The sequence below is a fragment of the Phacochoerus africanus genome, chromosome 11 (genome assembly GCF_016906955.1).
Source record: "Phacochoerus africanus isolate WHEZ1 chromosome 11, ROS_Pafr_v1, whole genome shotgun sequence".
Lineage (NCBI taxonomy): Eukaryota > Metazoa > Chordata > Mammalia > Artiodactyla > Suidae > Phacochoerus > Phacochoerus africanus.
Window position 1 is genome coordinate 32,319,027 of NC_062554.1, and position 21,018 is coordinate 32,340,044.

At 36.0% G+C, this 21,018-nt stretch overlaps 1 protein-coding gene across 10 annotated transcripts in view; it reads left to right on the forward strand.

Moving 5' to 3' along the window:
• Positions 1-21,018, forward strand: part of CEP126 (centrosomal protein 126) — an 83,422-nt gene that overhangs the window by 24,430 nt on the left and 37,974 nt on the right. For all 10 annotated transcript variants that reach the window (XM_047752849.1, XM_047752843.1, XM_047752844.1 and 7 more), the window contains exons 4-5: positions 3,591-3,702; positions 20,748-20,946. In XM_047752849.1, coding sequence (XP_047608805.1) covers positions 3,591-3,702; positions 20,748-20,946 — 311 coding nt within the window. The remainder of the gene's footprint in view (positions 1-3,590; positions 3,703-20,747; positions 20,947-21,018) is intronic.

Below are 21,018 nucleotides of genomic sequence, written 5' to 3' on the forward strand. Positions count from 1 at the left end.
TTGCTAAGGAATAAAGAGAAAAATAGATATTACATAGGAAACTAAGGGTTTGTGCTAAAATCAGATTTGTTTGTTAGAACATGGAAGGTGAATTAAAGATACACTTCAGTTGATAAACTAGTAGGAGACTATTTCAGTATTTAAGGCAAGAGGCGTTAAGCTGCTACATTAAAGTACTGAACTGGATATAGAGATAGGAGGTAATATATTCAGGACAAAGATTTAATTACTAATATATCAGGAGTCCTGGCCTGGAAGAAAGACTAGAACAGTACCCTCAGGACTTAGCAGAGAGCCTCACAGGTTTCTAGCACTCAATAAGTGCTTTTTAAATTAATTAATTGTTTTGGTGGATTATAATATTAATCAAGGTTACAAATAATGGAGGAAAATCAGTTTAGAGATATGAAAGATCATTTATTAACTTTGATATTTGAGCCTCCTATGGATCATGCAAATGGGGAAATCAAATAAGCACCTAAAAATATGTATCTGAAACCTAAGAAAAAGATATGGAATAGAAATTATATTTAAGAATCACTGATGAATAGATACATAGTTACTAAAGGAAGCCATGGGGAAAGGTAAAGGAAACCATGGGGAAAGGTAAAATAAATATTGGGTATAAATTGCAGATTGAGAATAGGGCCTAAGATAAAGCCATAATGCACACTGGCATTTATTATAAGTGGAGAAATAAAAACTAAAAATGGATTTTGAGAAGTTATCAAGGAAACAAAAGCAGACAAAGAAAATACTGAGCAACAGGCCAAAAAAAAAAAAAGTTTTAACAAAGAGGAAGTAGTCAGTTGTGTACCACTGCCTGAGTGTACTTCATCCATAGGTATTATTTTTCCCAAAGGGTCTAGGTACAGAAAGTCAGGAGTTTTAGTAAAAACAAATGACATACATATTCACTCAATGGAATATTATGCAAATATAAAAAAATAATGGGGAAACTTTTTATGGACTGAGTTGGAAAGATCTTCAGCAGAAGTAAATTAACCATGAAATGGATAAGGTTTAAGTTTCAGGAGCCCTCATTGTCATAGCCCCTAATCTAATTTTATATTAGTAATTTTGCATTATTTTTTCTCTATGACAGCTTCTAAATTGTATAAGCGTTATACTCTCATAGAACCTGGACCTACCCCTGATTTTCAGAATAGTTATTAAGTATAAAAACAAGGTCTAGATGAGTACACATGATATTCTTCCTTCTGTATAAGAAAAGGCGAAAATTAGAATATACAGTTAGGGAGGAGATCAAGGTGATGCAGTAGGAGGACATGGAATTCACCTTCCCTAGCAAACACATCAAAATACATGTACAAGTGGGAAAAGTCTCACTGAAAACTAAACGGAAACCAGCAGAAAGACTCCAGTACAACTAAGACTAAAAGAAAGATCCACATGGAATAGAGAAAAAATGGAAGGATAGCAATCAGGTTAGAACCTGTGCCCCAGGGAGAAGACTCAGAGAAAAAGGAAGAAGCAGTAATGGGTGTTTGTAAATTGACCTAAGTTAGTTTTAAAGGTAGTTTTTAAGTTCTCTTTGATAGACAACAAGTGATGAAGTTTAATAAAAACAAGTCTCAGACTATAATCTAGCACAAATAAACCTTTAACATTTCACTAAGCTCAGTAAAGTCCCAGCACTCTGTCCTTTTTTGGTGCTCTGACTATAGCTTATGTGAAAGATCCACTCAGACTTACACAGTCACATTCCAGAGACAAATTTGTGCCTCTGACATTGAGCATTCAGAAATGTTCCTGTATTAACAGCTGATTCAAGACTATTTAGAGGTAAAACTTCAATGCCAGCTGTAAGGATAAAAGCTGTAGGTCACCCTAGATTCTTATTCTCCATTCATACAAGGATAGGGAGTAATTAAAATATGTCTACTAAAGTCCACTTATTTTGAATATCTTTAATTTCAACAAAAGAAATTTTTAACATTCATCAAGCTATACAACGGGCCGTTAGTTTTATCAACAAAAAAGTTATTGTGGACCTTAGTTATGCTAAGTAGAGAAGCAATCAAAATCTAAAGCTTGATAGTATCTGCCTCAAAAGGATTGGTCCTTTATGATTAGAATATCCAGCAAACCATCCTATAACATTATATTTTTCACTAGTATATTATACAGTTATTCCTTGACTCTAGAGTTCAAGTGCAGACTAGTCCATACATAATAATATACTGGTTTTGCTTAAAAATTTTAAGGTAAACAACAAACATTATAATAGTGGGAAAATCTGATTTCATATGGATTTTTTAAAGGAGAAGAAAAATTGGTAGTGAAACCAGAGAGTTAGAAAGTTCATCTACCCTACCTCCAGACCTTGAGTTAATTGTAATATGTGGTGGGAGGAAAGTAATGACTCCTCGTAAGAGGGCTGCAGAAGCAGTATCTTTAAAAAGCAGCTATATTTCACCTAAAACAAGGAAGTGTATACCAAAGTACACAGTGGAAAGTTTTGGGGAAGTGGATACATATGAGAGATAGGGTTGGATTAGAGGTTGTGCACTGTGGTATGTAGATGAGTGTTCATAAAGTGTATGTCAATGAACCAGTTACTTAGCTTTTCATGCTTCAGTTTCTTCAGTTATAAAATGGAGATTCAGATAGCATCTGCCTCATAGGCCTTAGTGCCTAAATTAAATTAGTTAATACATATGATGTGCTTAAAAATAATGTGCATAACAGTAAGTGCTCAGTAAATGATAACTGGTGTTGTTTTGTTTTTTCTTTTTAGGGCCACATCTGCAGCATATGGAAATTCTCAGGCTAGGGGTTGAATCAGAGCTGCAGCTGCTGGCCTGTGCCACAACCACAGCCATAGCGATGCAAGATCTGAGCCACATCTGCAACCTATGCTGCAGCTTGGGGCTATGCCAGATCCTTACCTCACTGAGCAAAACCATGGATTGAACCCACATCATCATGGATACTCTGTTGGATTTTTAACCCACTGAGCCACAACAGGAACTCCAAATGGTGGTTTTATATCTTCATAAGAGTATTTATAAATTTTGTCAAAAATTTAAGGACTGTGAGATCAGATATATTTGAGTTTGTATGCTAGACCAAAGAGCTTGGACATTTCTCAGAGTTTCACTTCTCCAAATAAATATCCTTAGAATTGGTAATGAGAATTTGGGGATTTCTCATTGGGGAATTAGATACCTAAATTTAAAATATTTGTACAATTCTAGGTGTTTCTTTTGTGACTCAGTGGGTCCACCAATTCTAGGTGTTTCTTTTGTGACTCAGTAAGAATCCAGCTAGTATCCACGAGGATGCGGGTTTGATCCCTGGCCTTGCTCAGTGGGTTAATAATTCAGCATTGCTGTGGCTGTGGTATAGGCTGGCAGCTGCAGCTCCAGTTTAACCTTTAGCCCAGAAACTTCCATATGCCACAGGTGCAGCCCTTAAAAGAAAAAAAATACAGATTTATACTATTCTAAAAAATATTTTTTATGAAAGTTTTAAGGTTGTATTTTGTCATTGACCAATTAAATTATATATAGAGATTGTTTAAGATGAAGTGATTCTTTACTATTTGATCTTTATTATGCCCTTAGTTTTTCAAAAATCAGTTCCTCCATTAGAAGAGGCCCTCAAACAAATTCAGGAATCCAACTTAAAATCAGAAGCAAACCTTCCCTCTTCACACAGACCCATAATAAATTGGAGGTAAGTAATTTATGATTATCATGTGTAATTACTAATATACAGTAATAAAATTGCTTTGCTGAGTTTGTAGGCCTTTTCCTCAGTTCCTCCTCACCTCTGTTTTAGAGTTTACTATTTTATTTTCACACGAATTGAGATAGAGTGGTATATAAATTGCTTCAAGAGTAAGTAAAAATTTTAATTTTGTGGTCTTTGCTGTTACAGTGATGCCTATGTTGAGTAATACTATATGGAATCTATCACAAAAACTGTTTTAAAATATTGATATTGGTTATTCATCTTTACTGAGAGGAAAAAAGTATATTGAATTAAAGTGATATAAATTTAGGTAAAAGGGGTAGCTATATGGTAGAAGTGGGATTTTTCCTCACTGAAAATCTTTCCTGGATATCTTTAAAAAGCTAACATGCCTCCTGGTTCCCCACCAGGTTAGTTTAAATGAATCATCTTGAGCAATAGAACCGACCAACCAACCAGAGTACCCTCTGACATCCTGTGTTTTCCATTTATTTACTATAGGTGTTTCTTGATCCTACTGTGTACATCGCAATAGATTGGGCTTTGTAAAGGGGATATAGAGAAGTAGGATATTCTAAAATTCAATCCCTAGATTATAACATAGAGAAGTGAAATAATGTTTCAAAAAGCATAGAATAGCACCAAATGTGTAATGATAATAATACTTAATATTTATTTATATAAAGATATCTATAATTCATAGCTAAGTAATATTAACATTTACCTGTATATAATGTTATTTACTAAGGTCCTTCCATTTTTAGAATACCTGTGGCCGTTAATTACCTTGATCAGATATAAGAACAATTAAATTCATTTTCTCAGTCTTTATTATAGTTGAAGAAAGACCCCATGGACTAGAAGACTCTTCAGCAAAGCTTTGAAGAAAATAGGAGTTAATCATGAAACAAGTGGGTAGATGGTACTCCAGACAGAGGGATTAGCATATGGAAAGCCCAAGAGTAATAGAAGGAATGATGTGTTCTAGTAAGAACATAGCTTAAAAATAGAATGCAAAATACCAGTAGCTTCACTAAATATAAGATTGGAGAGGTAAATGCATCTGTGAGCTGAAGAGCAGAAACTTTACCCTGAGAGTTTAAGAGGAGTCAATGAAGGATTTTAAGCAAATGGGTAGCAAGATCAACTTTTCTTTTTAAACATATCATTTATTTAACATAAGGTGAACAAGTATGGATTATTGATTGAAAGACAACAATACAGGAGGCTATTTCAATATATCTACATGAAATTACATGGGCTAGAGGTCAAGAGAAAGATCTAGGCTTAAAAGTTTGAAACCAAAACAGTGGATGAGATCAGCCATGGAGATTTATGTACTATGACAGCAGAACTAAGACAGAATTCTAAAGAATAGCAACATTTAAGGAAGTGAAAAAAAGAGAAGTTTACAGATAGGAACAGAATGGTTGATATCGGCCTACATAGAGAGAGGGTGGAACTAAGAAAGTAAAATGTTTCATGGGGGAAAAAATTTTATAGAGATCAAATGGCTTCTAGGAATCAGCAACAAAAGTTGTATTAGAATACTGGCATAAAACGTGACATTTAAAAGGAGTTATAGAACAATAGCCAGAGGGAATTAGGGCAAAAATAGGGCTTTTTCCTTTAAGAAGAATTTGATGTTATCATTTCTAAATATGGATGTCAAACTGATGATTAACGGAATTGCAGTCTAGAAAGGTAGAGAATAAAAATGTGAAGTGTTGTAAGTACCTATTATGTGCTGCATGTTGATTAGCAAGGGTCGTACATAGGAATGAGTTATGACTCACTGCCCAAGAAGGGTGTACTGTGTAATGGTAGTTACATCATAAGACATAAGTGGTACCATGTAATGTAGACAGTTAAAGAATTACGAGCAAAGTAATGAAGAAGTACAAAATTTAAACTTGAGAGAGAAGACTTAAAAGGATGAGTACAAATTGTCTATGGAAGTAGCATAGATTGACTTTAGGCATGTTTGGGTCTACAATGTTGTTAAAAACACAAACACCTAAGGAAATAGAACTTGTTCAGAGTAGCAAGAGTGTAGTACATGTTGGTGGAAGGACAGTAGAAACAGTAGCTAGTAGAAATGTAGTTTGAAATCAGATGTGAAATGCTTGAATGTCTAGCTATGAAGTTTTAACTTTATTCTATAGCTAACAGAGAACTAGTGGAGGTTTTTAAAGCAGGGAGTAATTAATTCTTTTATTATTATTGAAAAGATAATTGGTATGAATTTTAGAGACTGAAAGGAGTGGAGAGAAATTAGAAGCAAGGAGACCAGAGAAAATTAATGGGATAATTCAAGGGATAGGTCATTGTTGCCTAAGTTAGAATAGTACTGTTTTGTGTAGTGATAAAAGGATAGATAAAGGAATAAAAATATTTTGAGTAGTTAGAAGGAAAGGATGAGAGAGAAAAAAAGAATAAAAGTGCCTCTTCATAGCAGAAAGGAGACATAAATAAGAGTTTGATAATATTGATGAAATAGAAGTATAAGAATTAGAGTATGAGAGTTCCTCAGTGGCTCAGTGAGTTAAGTACCCTGCATTGTTGCTATGGTGCAGGTTCAACCCCTGATCTAGGAACTTTCACATGCTGCTGGCATGGCCAAAAAAATTAAAAAGATATATTAAAAAAAAAAAGAATTGAAGTGTGGAAGGTGGGAGATCAAGATGGCAGAGTAAGAGGACATGGACATGAGCCCACCTCTCCTGACAAACAATTCAAAAATACATCTACATGTAGAATGATTCTCATGGAAAACTAACTAGAAACTGGCATAAGGACTCCCCTACAACCAAGGTTGCAAGAAAGATACACACATAATCTGGTTGGATGGGAAGAAAAACATCAAGTAGAGACCTGTGCCTCTGGGAAGGGACTAAGAGGAAAAGAGATATCACACAAGCAAACACTCACCCTGGAGAGTGAGCGGGATGAGGCACAGACTGGGTGTGCTAGTTCTGGAGTCCTAGGCATTGGAAACAAGCCCCTTTGGCTGCTCGAAGAATTACTGGGACGTATAGAAAGGCTGGAGAAGCCTACTCTCCACTCATGAGGAGTGTGCAGGTGTTAGCTTGCCACCAGGCAGAGCGAAGAAAGGTCTGCCCTAGTGGCTGTGACCTTACTATTCTCCCCAGTTAGAGCAGAGTAAACATCAGTACCCCCTCACTCCAGACCACAGCTTAGCACTGGATCTAGGGTGGCCAGGACCTGGGAAAAGATTCAGTCTAGGGATGCAAGGGCAACAAGGGGGCCCAGAGTGTGGTCCAGGAGGCACAGTGTCCATTATTGGCATTTATCCAAATAGGACCCCAGAAGCAGCCCAGAATTCTTGTGGCAGTACAGCTGCTTAAACTCACATGACCACCATAAAATGCTCCCCAATCCCAAAAGGGCAAACATGCCATCCTACCCACTCCACACCACAGCCTAGTACTAGATCTGGGGCAACTACAACAGGGGAAAATCAAGTAGATATAATTATAGTTTAAGACATATGAACCCTGTGGTAACCACAAAGTCAAAAACCTACAATAGATACACAACAACAAAAAAGAGAGGAACTCAAGCATTTTGTAAAGGAAAATCATCAAACCACAATAGGACAAATAAAAAGAAGAAATGAACAGAAGAAAAAATGCTGATAAAATGGAAATAAGTAAATACCTATCAATAAATTACTTTAAATATCAATAGACTAAATGTTTCAATCAAAACACATAAGATAGCTGATTGGATAAAAAACAAGATCTTTCAATGTGCTGCCTACAGAGACTCACTTCAGACCAAAAGACACACAGAAAGTGAGGTGATCAAAAAAGATATTTCGTACAAGTGGAAATGACAAAGTGGGGGTAGCAGTACTCATATTGGATGATACAGACTTTAAAACAAAGGCTATAATACAAGACAGAGAAGAGCATTATGTAATGATAAAGGGATCAGTACAAGATGACGATATATACTCTTTAACATATTCACACCCAATATAGGAGCACCTAAATATATAAAGCAAATACTTACAGACATAAAGGGAGAAATTGACAATAATGCAATAATTACAGGAGACTTTAACACTGACATCAATGGACAAATCGCCCAGAAAGAAAATCAATAAAGCAATGATGGTCCTAAATGGCACAATAAGACTAGTTGGACTCAATATTTGCAGGATATAACATTCAAAGACAGAGAATACATTCTTCTCAAGTGAACATGGAAAATTCTCCAGGATAGATCACATACTAAGTCACAAAACAAGCCTCCACAAATTTAAGAAGATATAAAATATATCAAGCATTTTTTTAACTAGAAATAAACTGCAGAAAGAAAAACAGAAAAGAACAAACACATGGAGACTAAACAACATGCTACTGAAAAACCAAGGTTTGATGATGTAAAGAGGAAATCAGAAAATACTGCAGGTCCACAAAAGGCCAAAAATTGCCAAAGCAATACTGAGGAACAAAACAAGCAGGAGGCATAACTCTCCCAGACTTTAGGCAATATTACAGAGCCACAGTAATCAAGAAGTGTGGTACTAGTACCAAAACAGACATACAGACCAATGGAACAGAATAGAAAAGCCAGAAATAAACCCAGACACCTAAGGTCAATTAATCTTTGACAAAGGAGGCAAGAATATAAAATGGGGAAGAGACAGTCTTTTCAGCAGTGGTGCTGGGAAAATTGGACAGTGCATGTAAATCAATGAAACTGGAACACACCCTCACACCATGCACAAAAATAAACTCAAAATGGCTTAAACACTTAAATGTAAGACAGGACACCATCAAATGCCTAGAGGAGAACATAGGCAAAACATTCTCTGATATCAACCTTACAAATGTTTCTCAGGTCAGTCTCCCAAAGCAACCGAAATAAAAGCAAAAATAAATCAATGGGACCTAATCAAACTGACAAGCTTTTACACAGCAAAGGAAACCATTAAAAAAAAAAAAGAATGTATTGAATGGGAGAAAATAGTTTCAAATGATGCAACTGAAAAGGGCTTAATCTCTAAAATAAACAATTTGGCAAAAAAGCCAACAACCCAATTGAAAAATGGACCAAAGATCTAAATAGACATTTCTCCAAAGAAGATATACTGATGGCCAACAAGCACATGAAAAAATGCTCAACATCACTGATTATTAGATAAATGCAAATCAAAACTACTGTGAGGTACCACCTCACACCAGTCAGAATGGCGGTCATTAATAAATCCACAAATAATAAATGCTGGAGGGGGTGTGGAGAAAAGGGAACTCTCCTGCACTGTTGGTGGGAATGTAAATTGGTACAACCACTATGGAAAACAGTATGGAGGTACCTTAGAAATCTATACATAGAACTACCATATGATCCAGCAATCCCACTCTTGGGCATTTATCTGGACAAAATTTCCTTGAAAAAGACACATGCACCCACATGTTCATTGCAGCACTATTCACATTAGCCCAAGACTTGGAAGCAACCCAAATGTCTATCGACAGATGATTGGATTCGGAAGAGGTGGTATATATACACAATGGAATACTACTCAGGCATAAAAAGAACAAAATAATGCCATTTGCAGCAACATGGATGGAACTAGAGACTATCATACTGAGTGAAGTAAGTCAGAAAGAGAAAGACAAATACCGTATGATTTCACTTATATCTGGAATCTGATATATGGCACAAATGAACCTTTCCACAGAAAAGAAAATCATGGACATGGAGAACAGAATTATGGTTGCCAAGAAGGAGAGGGAGGAGTGGGAGGGACCAGGAATTTGGGGTTAATAGATGCAGACTATTGCCTTTGGAATGGATAAGCAATGGGATCCTGCTGAATAGCACTAGAAACTATGTCTGGTCATTTGTGATAGGGCATGATAATGTGAGAAAAAAGAATGTATACATGTATATGTGACTGGGTCACCTTGCTGTGCAGTAGAAAATCGACAGAACACTGTAAATCAGCTATAATGGAAAAAATAAAAATCATTATTTAAAAAAATACCTCTGGACAAATGAAAATAGAAACAAAACTTTCCAAAAAATCTATGGGATACAGCAAAAGTAGTTCTAGGAGGGGAACTCATAATGATACAGGCCTTCCTGTATAAAGGATATAAGAAAAATCTAAAACTAAACAACTTAACCTACTACATAAAAGAATTAGAAAAAGAAGGACAAACAGAGCCCAAAGTCAGCAGAAAGAAGGAAATACTGATATCACTAATATAGAGAATCTAAAAAATAATAGAAATGAATCTATATACAAACCAGAAACTGAGTCAAAGACAGAAAACAAACTTATGGTTATCAGCGGGGAGAGAGAGGAGGGGATAAATTAGGAGTATGAGATTAACAGTTACAAATTCCTGTACATAAAATAAATAAGCAACAAGGATTTTCTATGTAGCACAGGGAACAATATTCAATAACTTATAATAATCTACAATGCAAATAATCTAAAATATATATAATGGAATCACTTTACTGTATACCTGAAATTAACACACTATTGTAAATCAACTATATTTCAGTTTTTAAAAAAGTACTTCCTAGGAGTTGAAAGAAGAATGAAACCAGGAACTAGTTTTTTGAAAAGATAAACAAAATTGATAAACCTGGCTAAAGGTTTATCAAAAAGAAAAGAGAGTGGACCCAAATAAACAAGAAAGAGGAGATATAATGACCAATACCACAGACATACAAAAAAATCATAAGAGAATACTATGAACAATTATATGCCAACAAATTGGACAACCTAGCAATGGACCAATATCTAAAGATGTATACAGTCTGTCAAGATTAAGTTGAAAAGAAACAGATGAACAGACCAATCATTAGAAGTGAAAATGAATTTCCAGCAAACCAAAGTCCAGGACCAGACAGCTCCACAATGGAATTTTAGCAAACATATAAACAAGAGTTAATACCTGTCCTAATCAGACTATTCCAAAAAATTTGAAGAGCACAGAACCTCTCAAATACATTCTATAGGGCCGCACTTACCCTGATACCAAAACCGGTCAAAGACACTATAAAAAAATAAAATTACAGACCAATATTTTTGGTAAATGTAGATGCAAAAAAAAAATCTTCAAAAAGTATTAGCAAAATGAATCCAGCAATATATAAAAATAATCATATATCATAATCACATTGGATTCATTCCAGTGTCGCAAGAATGGTGCAACATATACAAATCAATCAATATGATAAACCACATGAACAAAAGGAAAGAGAAAAATCACATGACCATCTCAATAGATGCAGAAAAAGCATTTGCTAGAACTCAATGTTTATTCTTGATTAAAAAAAAAAAAAAAACTCTCAGAGTTCCTGTCATGATGCAGCAGAAACGAAACCAACTAGGAACCATGATGTTGCGGGTTTGATTCCTGGCCTCGCTCAGTGAGTTAAGGATCCAGTGTTGCCATGAGCTTTGGTGTAGGTCACAGATGCAGCTCAGATCTGGCATTGCTGTGGCTCTGGTGTAGGCTGGCAGCTGTAGCTTCTATTAGACCCCAGCCTGGGAACCTCCATATGCCATGAGTGTGGCCCTAAAAAGCACACACACACACACACACACACACACACAGCCTCTCATCAAAGCATGTGTAGAGAGAACATAATAAAGGCCATTTATGACAAACACACAGCCAATATCATACTTAATTGTGAAAAGCTAAAAGTTTCCCTTTAAAATCAAGATAAGAATGCCTGTTTTCACTGCTTCTATTTAACATAATATTAGAAGTCCTAGCCACAGCAATCAGACAAGGAAAAGTAATAAAATTATCCAAATTTGAAGGGATGAAGTAAAGATGTTACTATTTTTAGATTACATGATACTCTATGTAGAGAATTCTAAAATTCTACCCCCAAAATATTAAAAGTAATAAATGAATTCAGTGAGATTGTAGGATACAAGATTAATATACTGAAATCTTGTCTTTCTATACACTAGTATGAAATAAAATATAGATAAAATAATCCTATTTTAAATCACCTTAAAAAATAAAATACCAAGGAATAAACTTAACCAAGGAGGTAAGAGACCTATACTCTGAAAACTCTAAAACTTTGATGAAGGAAATTAAAGATAATTCAAAAAAATGGAAATATATTCCATGCTCTTGGATTAGAGATAAGTAATATTAATCTCTCTAATTTAAATAATATTAAAATGGCCATACTACTCAAAGCAGTCTATAGATTTAATACAATTTCTCTCAAAATACCCATGACATTTTTTCATAAAACTAGAGCAAATGATCCTAAAGTTCATATAGAACCACAAAAGTACCTGAATTGCCAAAGCAATCCTGAGAAAAAAGAACAGAGCTGGCAGAATAACCCTCCCAGACTTCAGACTATACTACAAAGCTGCAGTAAACAAAACAGTATGGTATTGGCACAAATATAGGCACATCAATCAAAAGAACAGAAGAGAGAGCCCAAAAATAAATTCACATACTCATGGTCCATTAAGCTATGACAAAGGAGGAAAGAATATACAATGGAGAAAAGACTGTCTGTTCAATAAGTGGTGCTGGGAAAACTTTACAACTGTATGTAAAAGAATGAAATTAGAACATTCTCTAAAACCATAAAAAAATAAACTTAAAATAGATTAAAGACCTAAATGAAAGACCTGAAATTGTAAAACTACTAGAGAACATAGGTAGAACACTCTTCGATATACTTCATAGCAATATTTTTTGAATCTGCCTCCTAAATCAAAAGAAATAAGAGAAAAAATAAGCAAATGGTAGCTAATTAAACATAAAATCTTTTGCACAGCAAAGGAAACTATTAACAGAATGAAAAGGCAACCTCCTGAATGGGAGAAAATATTTGTAAATGATATGACTGATAAGGGGCTAATATCCAACATATGTAATCAGCCCACTCAACTCAAAAGCAAAAAAAACAAACACAATTAAAAAACAATCAGGAGACCCTAATAGACATTTTACCAAAGAAGACATACCAATGACCAGGCAAAAGAAAAGATGCTAAATATCACTCACTAATAATTGGAGAAATGCAAATCAAAACTATAATGAGGTATCACCTCACACCTGTCAGAATGGCTATCACTAAAAAGATTACCAATAACAAATGTTGAAAATGATGTAGAGAAAAGGGAGCCATTATACACTATTGATGAGAATGTAGATTGGTGCAGCCACTATGGAAAATAGCATGGAGGAGTTCCCGTCGTGGCGCAGTGGTTAACGAATCCGACTAGGAACCATGAGGTTGCGGGTTCGGTCCCTGCCCTTGCTCAGTGGGTTAACGATCCGGCGTTGCCATGAGCTGTGGTGTAGGTTGCAGACGCGGCTCGGATCCCGAGTTGCTGTGGCTCTGGCGTAGGCCGGTGGCTACAGCTCCGATTCAACCCCTAGCCTGGGAACCTCCATATGCCTCGGGAGCAGCCCAAGAAATAGCAACAACAACAACAACAAAAAAAAGACAAAAAGACAAAAAAAAAGGAAAATAGCATGGAAATTGTTCCAAAAGCTAAAAACAGAGCTACCACATGATCGTGCAATTTCACTCCTGGGTATATATGTGAAAAAAATGAAGATACTTATTTGAATGCATGCATGCACCCCAGTGTTCATGATAGCACTATTTAAGACATGAAACATCCAAGTTCCCATGAACAGATGACTGGTTTAAGATGTGTTGGAATATAATGGAATATTACTTGGCCATGCAAAAGAATAAACTATTGTAATTTGCAGCAACATGGACGAACCTAGGAAATACAGTGCTTAATGAAGTAAATCAGAGAAAGACAAGTACTGTGAGATATCACTTATATATGGTATTTAAAAAGCAGTACATATGAATATACATGCAAAAGAGCTATGCAGATATAGAAACAAACTTGTGGTTACCAAAGGGGAGAAGGAAGGGGGGGAAGAACAAATTAAGGATATGGGATTAACAGATACATACCACTGTATATAAAATAGGTAAGCAACAAGGATATACTGCATAGCATAAGAAATTATGCCCATCATCTTGTGATAACATAATGGAGTACAATCTGAAAAAAATTGAATCAGGTGCCATATACCTGAATATAACACAATACTATAAATCAATGATAGTACAACACAAAATTATTTTTTAAATGAAGTAATGTGATAGGTTTCACATCAAATAAAATGTCCCTTGATATTAAAAAAAAAAAAGGAACTGGAATATGGACAGAATGGGGCAAGAAATTTGAGAGGTATCCAGCCATGAGTTTAAAAGGACTTATGTTTAGAAAAGTGGCACTGGAATAGAAAAGAAAGACAGAGGAAAAGATATTTCATGAAAAGAATGGATTATTAATTTGGTGTGTTGTAGAATAAAGAAAATGAAAAAAGCAAAAAAATCAAAAGAAGCTGAAATTTTAAGTCTTTATAATTGAAGGAATTTGCTGACTTTAAATATTAAAAAGGGAATTCTTGTTGTGGCTCAGCGGGTTAAGAACCCAACTAGTATCCATGAGAACATGGGTTTGATCCCTGGCCTTGCTCAGTGGATTAACGATCTGGTGTTGCTGTGAGCTGCAGCGTAGGTCTCAGATGCTGCTCAAATCTGGTGTTGCTGTGGCTATGCGGTAGGCGGCAGCTGCAGCTCCAATTCAACCCCTAGCCCGGGAACTTCCATATGCCACAAATTGAGCCCTTAAAAAATTTAAAAAGAATGTAATGAAAGGGTATAGGTTTTCCAAGATATTATTAAATTTCATTTGAGCCTTCTGAGTTTGAGTAAAAATCCAAGTCAAAATGTATAAAAGCAATTTGACCTAAGATGAAACTAGAGGCCAAGTCTATAGAAAAATGTTAACGTCAGAATTATATATGTGGTTGCTCGATTTTTATGTATACTTATGTTTCCCCAATCAGTTTGTACTATTGAGGAGAACAATGGCTAAATCTTAAATTCCCTGTGGTGCTTAGCTCATTGATATGCATGTTGGAGGTATTCAACAAATAATTTGAATGGAGACACATCACTAGCCTAAATAAAAACTCACAGGGTATAAATTTGACCTGAAGCTTAATAGGTGAAGTTAATTCATCAGAGACAAACATTGAGTGGGAACTCCAGAAAGAGGGAACAAGTAGTGTATGAAAATGAATGAAGGTGTCAAAGGACATGTTGTATTAAGGAAGCTGAAAGTAAGTAGTTCATTTTGACCTGTGTGTACAGTGAGAAGCTGTGGGCAGATAGATTGTTTGGAAAGGAAGCCATGAGTCAAATAATGAAGAGCCTTGATAAGGAGTTTGTCCTAAAAATAGTTGCTGAAAGATTTGAAACAAGCACATGACATTTGTATTTTAGGAATATTGCCAGGATGAGAAAAAGTCAGATAAGACTAAAAATGGAGAAAACAGATAAAATGGTACTTTAGTTAATGAAAACAATGACTTCTTAAGACCTAGTTAGAGATAGAATCAATGTGATTTGGTAGCTATTTAAGAACTGGAAGGTAATTGGAAGAAATCAAGGATAACCCTGGAGATTGGATTTGGTCAGTTAATGGATACTGAAACCATTTATCAAAATAGGAACTATTAGTGATAAAGAGGTTTAAGGGAGGGATTAAGTGGAAGGATGATGATAAATTGTGAATTCAAGACACTTTGGGGCTATTCTGGAGCCAGTTTCTCATTGGTAAGATATCTGGACCATAAATATAGATATGATAGCTGCCAATGAATTGATAAAGTTAAACCTGTGGCCCAGTACCCGCCAGTGGTGGTCTTGCGTTCAGTTAAACAATTAAACTCCCATGACTACAATAGACCATGTTTGGCTTCAATTAGAAGACATAAAACACTGCATGTTGATAAGCAATAAACTTCAGCAGGAGGAATCCTTATGGCATGCCACAAGTGATGACATTACAATGGGTGCAACATACAGCCATCCTGGGTTAAAAATCTCATGGACCAGACAGGAACCAATATCTTTTGTAATGGCTCCATATGAAGAGCTTCCATGCAAGAGACATGTCCAGTTACAGGAATTACCACACTGAAGGAAACACAAAGCTATATAGCTTCCTATCAGGTATCTGTGATTTATTCAGTCCTCTCAGTACAGATGCAATTCACCAATGAAGAGTCATTTTTTACATAATCAAGGTGCCTGCAGCACAGTCCAAATCCTGCTAATAATCCAGGGGAACAGAGTTAGAAAGCAAACTCAAATTGAGTTGGTCCACAGAGAAAGAATGGATTTTATTAACCCTTCACTCACATACTTATACAGATAAGATCACAGACAATATAAATAAGATAACACAGAGAGTCTGAGGAGATAAGATCCTATAACTCTCAAAAATTCCAGCATATCCAAGCAAAAAAAAGAAGAGCTCAAGAAAGACCCTGAGAAGGATCAACCAGAGAAGCTGGAAAATAATGAGGCGTGTATGATGATGTGGAAATCAAGAGAATTAAAGTCAATAAAGGTAGCAGTCACAAGTATCTTGTTTGCAATTAGGTCAGTTAGTTAGTAACTAGCAGAAGCGGTACATTGGAGTAGTAGAGGTAGAAGCCAGATAGCAGTAAATTGAGGAACAAATGGAAGTTGAAGCAGTGAATGCAGTATAGTTTTAGAGTACTCTATGGAAAATTTTGTCTCAAAAGTAAAGATAACAATTAGAGGCAGGTTTAGGGCCTGGGAGAATTTAGAGTGGTAAAGAAAATTCCACATCATTTAGTATAGAAGTAATGTGCATTTTTGTATACAGGTTTCTTCACTAACAGTTTTCTTATTCTGCATATTGGTTATTATCCTTTGTATTATCAAGTATTTTCAATTAAAAAAGCTCTTTTGCCCTGTGAATGAAAGGATAGACTTTTTTGTTCAATGGTGTACAGTTCCTTAGTCTTAGAAGAGATAAAGCTTCAGACAATTTTGATTTCTCTATAGCAAACAAACATATGGTTACCATTATGCCAAATCTGTGCTAGCACCATTATATCACCTTTGTTTTATGAGAAATTATCTCCACTCTAAATTAGAATAATTGTTTCCATTTATTTTTGTAATATACTGTTATGACTATGACTTCATGATATCTCTATCTGTCTATATGTCCACACACATAAATTTTATGTATTTTGGAATTCCCTTGTGGCACAATGGGTTAAGGTTCTGGCATTGTCACTGCAGTGGCTCAGGTTGCTGCTGTGACACAGATTCAGTTCCCGAGCCAGGAACTTCCACATGCCACAGTTGCCGCTAAAAACAAAAACAAAAACAAAAAACTTTTATGTTTTTGTGAAACAACAAATGTATACAATTTATAAAGAGAACACTGTTGTTTACTTATTAAAAAGTTGAACTCTTCTCCACAAATAACTAACAGTATAAAATATGTGAAAATGCTTTGTAAACTATAAAATGTTACACTACAAATATGAAAATTTGGAATATAAGAGAGCAGGTGTTAAGTTGATAGAAATATAAGTAGTATTATTGAAAATACAATTAAGTTGCAAATACTTAAAGCTATTGTCACATTAAAAATGCATTTCTTGGAGTTCCCGTCATGGCGCAGTGGTTAACGAATCTGACTAGGAACCATGATGTTGTGGGTTCGGTCCCTGGCCTTGCTCAGTGGGTTGACGATCCGGCGTTGCCATGAGCTGTGGTGTAGGTTGCAGACGCAGCTTGGATCCCATGTTGCTGCGGCTCTGGCGTAGGCCGGCAGTTACAGCTCCAGTTCCACCCCTAGCCTGGGAACCTCCATATGCCTCAGGAGTAGCCCTAGAAAAGCCAAAAAAAAAAAAAAGACAAAAAGGGTAAAATAAAAATAAAAATGCATTTCTTATACAATATGAACCTAAAAATATTTTAAGGAATAAAGTAGTATCAAGAAATGGTGAGCTTCCAAAGAAGGGGAAGTATATCAGTGCTCAAAAATGATTGTTCTAATGTAGAAAATATTAGTGGTAGATAAAAATAATTTAGGAATTTGGTTTTGTGATCATCTAAAGAAGAAAAAAATTGTATACTTAATTAATGCTCAATGCTTAAGCCTCAAAAAAATCAGAGACTATGCTCATATAAAAATAAAAGCTACTTCAGGAAATAATGAGATAAAAGAATATTAATAAAAGAATAATAAAAAATAAAAGTAATCAGCTTTCCATCACAACCAAATCCTTGTCGCAAAAGTAGTATACTTAATCCTTCTGGTAGATGTAGGGTAAAAGAAGCCATATTTTCCCCATATTTTTATACTTTAAAATGATGTTAGATATCTATCTCCAATATCCATGTATTTGTGATGAGACAGTTGATCCTGATCCACAGGCTACCCTGAGAAATCTGGCCAGAGCTGAGTAGTAATTGATTTCTATCTGCTCTTCATACCAGTACTTTAAACTAGATTTTCTAGCCCATATCTATTACCTATATGACTGTCAGGCTTCTGAGAGGTGAAAATGCTCTAAGAGCAAGGATTGAGAAAGGGGAACCTGAATAAGCTATGTATATTTTTGTTAGCTCGTTGAGAGGACACTGACCAGAAGAACATCATGCCTGTAACAAAAAATAATATAAATTGAAAGCCTAGAGGCAGCCCAGTAAAACCAAAATACCATCTTAATAAGGCTGTCTCTCTACTTCCTGTCCAAATGCTTTTCCACCTGTGCAGATCCATTCCTGCCTGTCCAGCTGTCTCCACACCTGATCCCTACTTACCCTTACCCAATCAGCTGTCTCCCTTACGAGCCCCATTGTTATCCCACCATTCCGAAATTCTTCCTAGCTATCCAACTGTTTCTCCCACCCGCCAGCCCCATAGCCTGCCTATCCGTCCATCTGTCTCCTCTACTCTTCAAAAGACCTTCTTACGAACCCCACTACTATCCCACCCAATCAAATATCTTCCTCGCCCTCCAGCCCCAGTTACTTCCAGCTTTTCAAGCAATTTCCCTCATCTACCAGTCCCAATTCCTTCTGGCCCACCTGACCATTTACCCCACCCACCCCGAGGTTCACCAATCATTCCCGATTCTGATTTACAAAGCAAGTTATTTTACAAAACTCTGAGACCCAAGCATTTCCTTCCAGCACAGCGTTCTACCCCAACCACTCTAATGCCTGCCCTTGTTCATCGTTCCCTTCCAGCTCGACTGGTTGTTTCCCCAACCCCTTTGGAAGGTCTCCCTGTTTTGAAACCTTCCTGTTTATCCAGTCACCCCCCTCATCATCCAGTCCCCACTCATTCTTCTATCACTCCACTGCCTGAACATCCTCCTATCTTAGATCCTTTTCAGTCAGTCCAGCAATCTGTCTCACAAACCCTAACATTGTCGAATATGCCCCATGGCTTTGTAGACCATCCATCTACATCAGGTTTCACCCATCCACCTCCCTGTCATTCTCCATCCTCTTCTTTGTCTTCATCTCCTACTTCCATATCTTCTTCTTCATCCTCTATACAGTTTTCTTCTTCTCCATCTGTTCTTTCCTCTCCTTCATCATCTTCTTCTACCTCTCCATTTGTACCTTCTTCATCTATCCCTCTTTTTTCCTCTCCTTTGCATTCATCTCCCTTTCCACATTTGCCTCCAACAAATTTAAATTTTCCCTCTCCAATTCCTCCAGTTTCTTCTTCCTTTATGATTTCTTCTTCCTTCCCCCCCATGCTTCACTCTTCCTCTCTTTCTACATCCCCATCTCCTTTTATTCCTATCTATTCTTTCAATCCTCCTCACTGGGGGAAGAAAGTAGAGAAGAGAAGAGAAGCAAGTGGAGTAGAGAAGAAAGAAATAGAGAAGAAAAAATTGAGAGACGACAACTTTAAAGGTAAATAAATTAGTTTATTAGACATTTTGTAGATTTAGCAATTTTCATTTGGGAAGGGTGACTGAATGGGAAGGAATATATAAAAGTAGGAAACCTAAAAGGGAGAAAAACACACTTGAAATGTTCAGGAATTTGTGTTAGATACCTTGTTGCTCTCTTTGATTTCCCTGTGGTCACAAAAGGATAGTCAGGAATCTAATAACCATTGACTTTGGCTATTCCAGTCTGTCCAAATAAAGCTATATTTGGGTATTGGAGATAGATATATGTCACATGTGGCCGTGCATCACCTTCCAGAACATTGTAATCCTCACTGAATTGAGAATAATTCAAATGAACTGGGAATAAATACCCTTGGAATTCAGACTACTGGCCTAATGTAACAGCAGTCAGCTATAAGTACACTTCATTGCCATCCCACCTCCCCCCAAAAAATCATCCTTTGCTTTTCACTTTATACATACACTGAAATGTAACATGCTGTAAGTTTCCAGAAGATGCAAAATTCTAAGAGAAGGTGATGTCATCTGCTGATAATTTGGGGTGGCATTTTAAAACACTAAACATAGACTCTACATTAAAAGTACCCCTTTTATGGCATGAAAACCATGCTTATACTTGTGATACAACTGAAAACAAATATGTCCACTCTCCTCCACAAAATAATATCCAAGCTCTCAAACCTAGTAAAGATGGAAATTCTTGTCTGCGTTGACAAGAAATCTTTATATTTTCTATCTGCTTGAATCTTCAACCAGTTTCTCTATTAGGGTTATAGGGATACCTGTCATCCATGACATCAACTCATAACTAAGGGTAATGCAGCATATTATTATCCAGATAGGAAGGCTCTTAAAGAACTGAGGGATGACTCTACACATCTATAGGAATGCCTTTTACACCTATCCAAACAATAGAGGGAAAGGATTTAATTATCAAGGCCATGAATAATTTGGCATTCCTACTTGAAGATAGTGCTTTATTGGCACTATAATCCCAAATCCGTTTTATTCTACTATTGACTCCTTTAAATTTCCATTCTACTATGTCTATATATTTCTCCAATATCCTTATATGTGATTATCTGGACACACACAAACACATACTACATGAATATGTCATATGTGTGTTAATTTTATTTAAATTTACTAAACATTCTTGTGTGTGGTTCACAGACCTATAGATAATGTCTTGCCTTCATCATTGTCCAAAAATGATCACAAGCATCAGAAACATCTCATATCCAAAATCAATTGTGATAAAGAAATGAAGGAAAACAGCAAGGCAAACTTGGCTTCTAACAAAGATGCATTCCAGCTTAAACTGGAGGAAACTCAGAAACTCCTAGAAGATCAGCATCTAAGCAGTTTGCAAGTATGAAACTCTAAGTACATTATTATTATTTTAATATCTAGCAGTAATTCTGTCCCATTTTTGCGGTGTTCA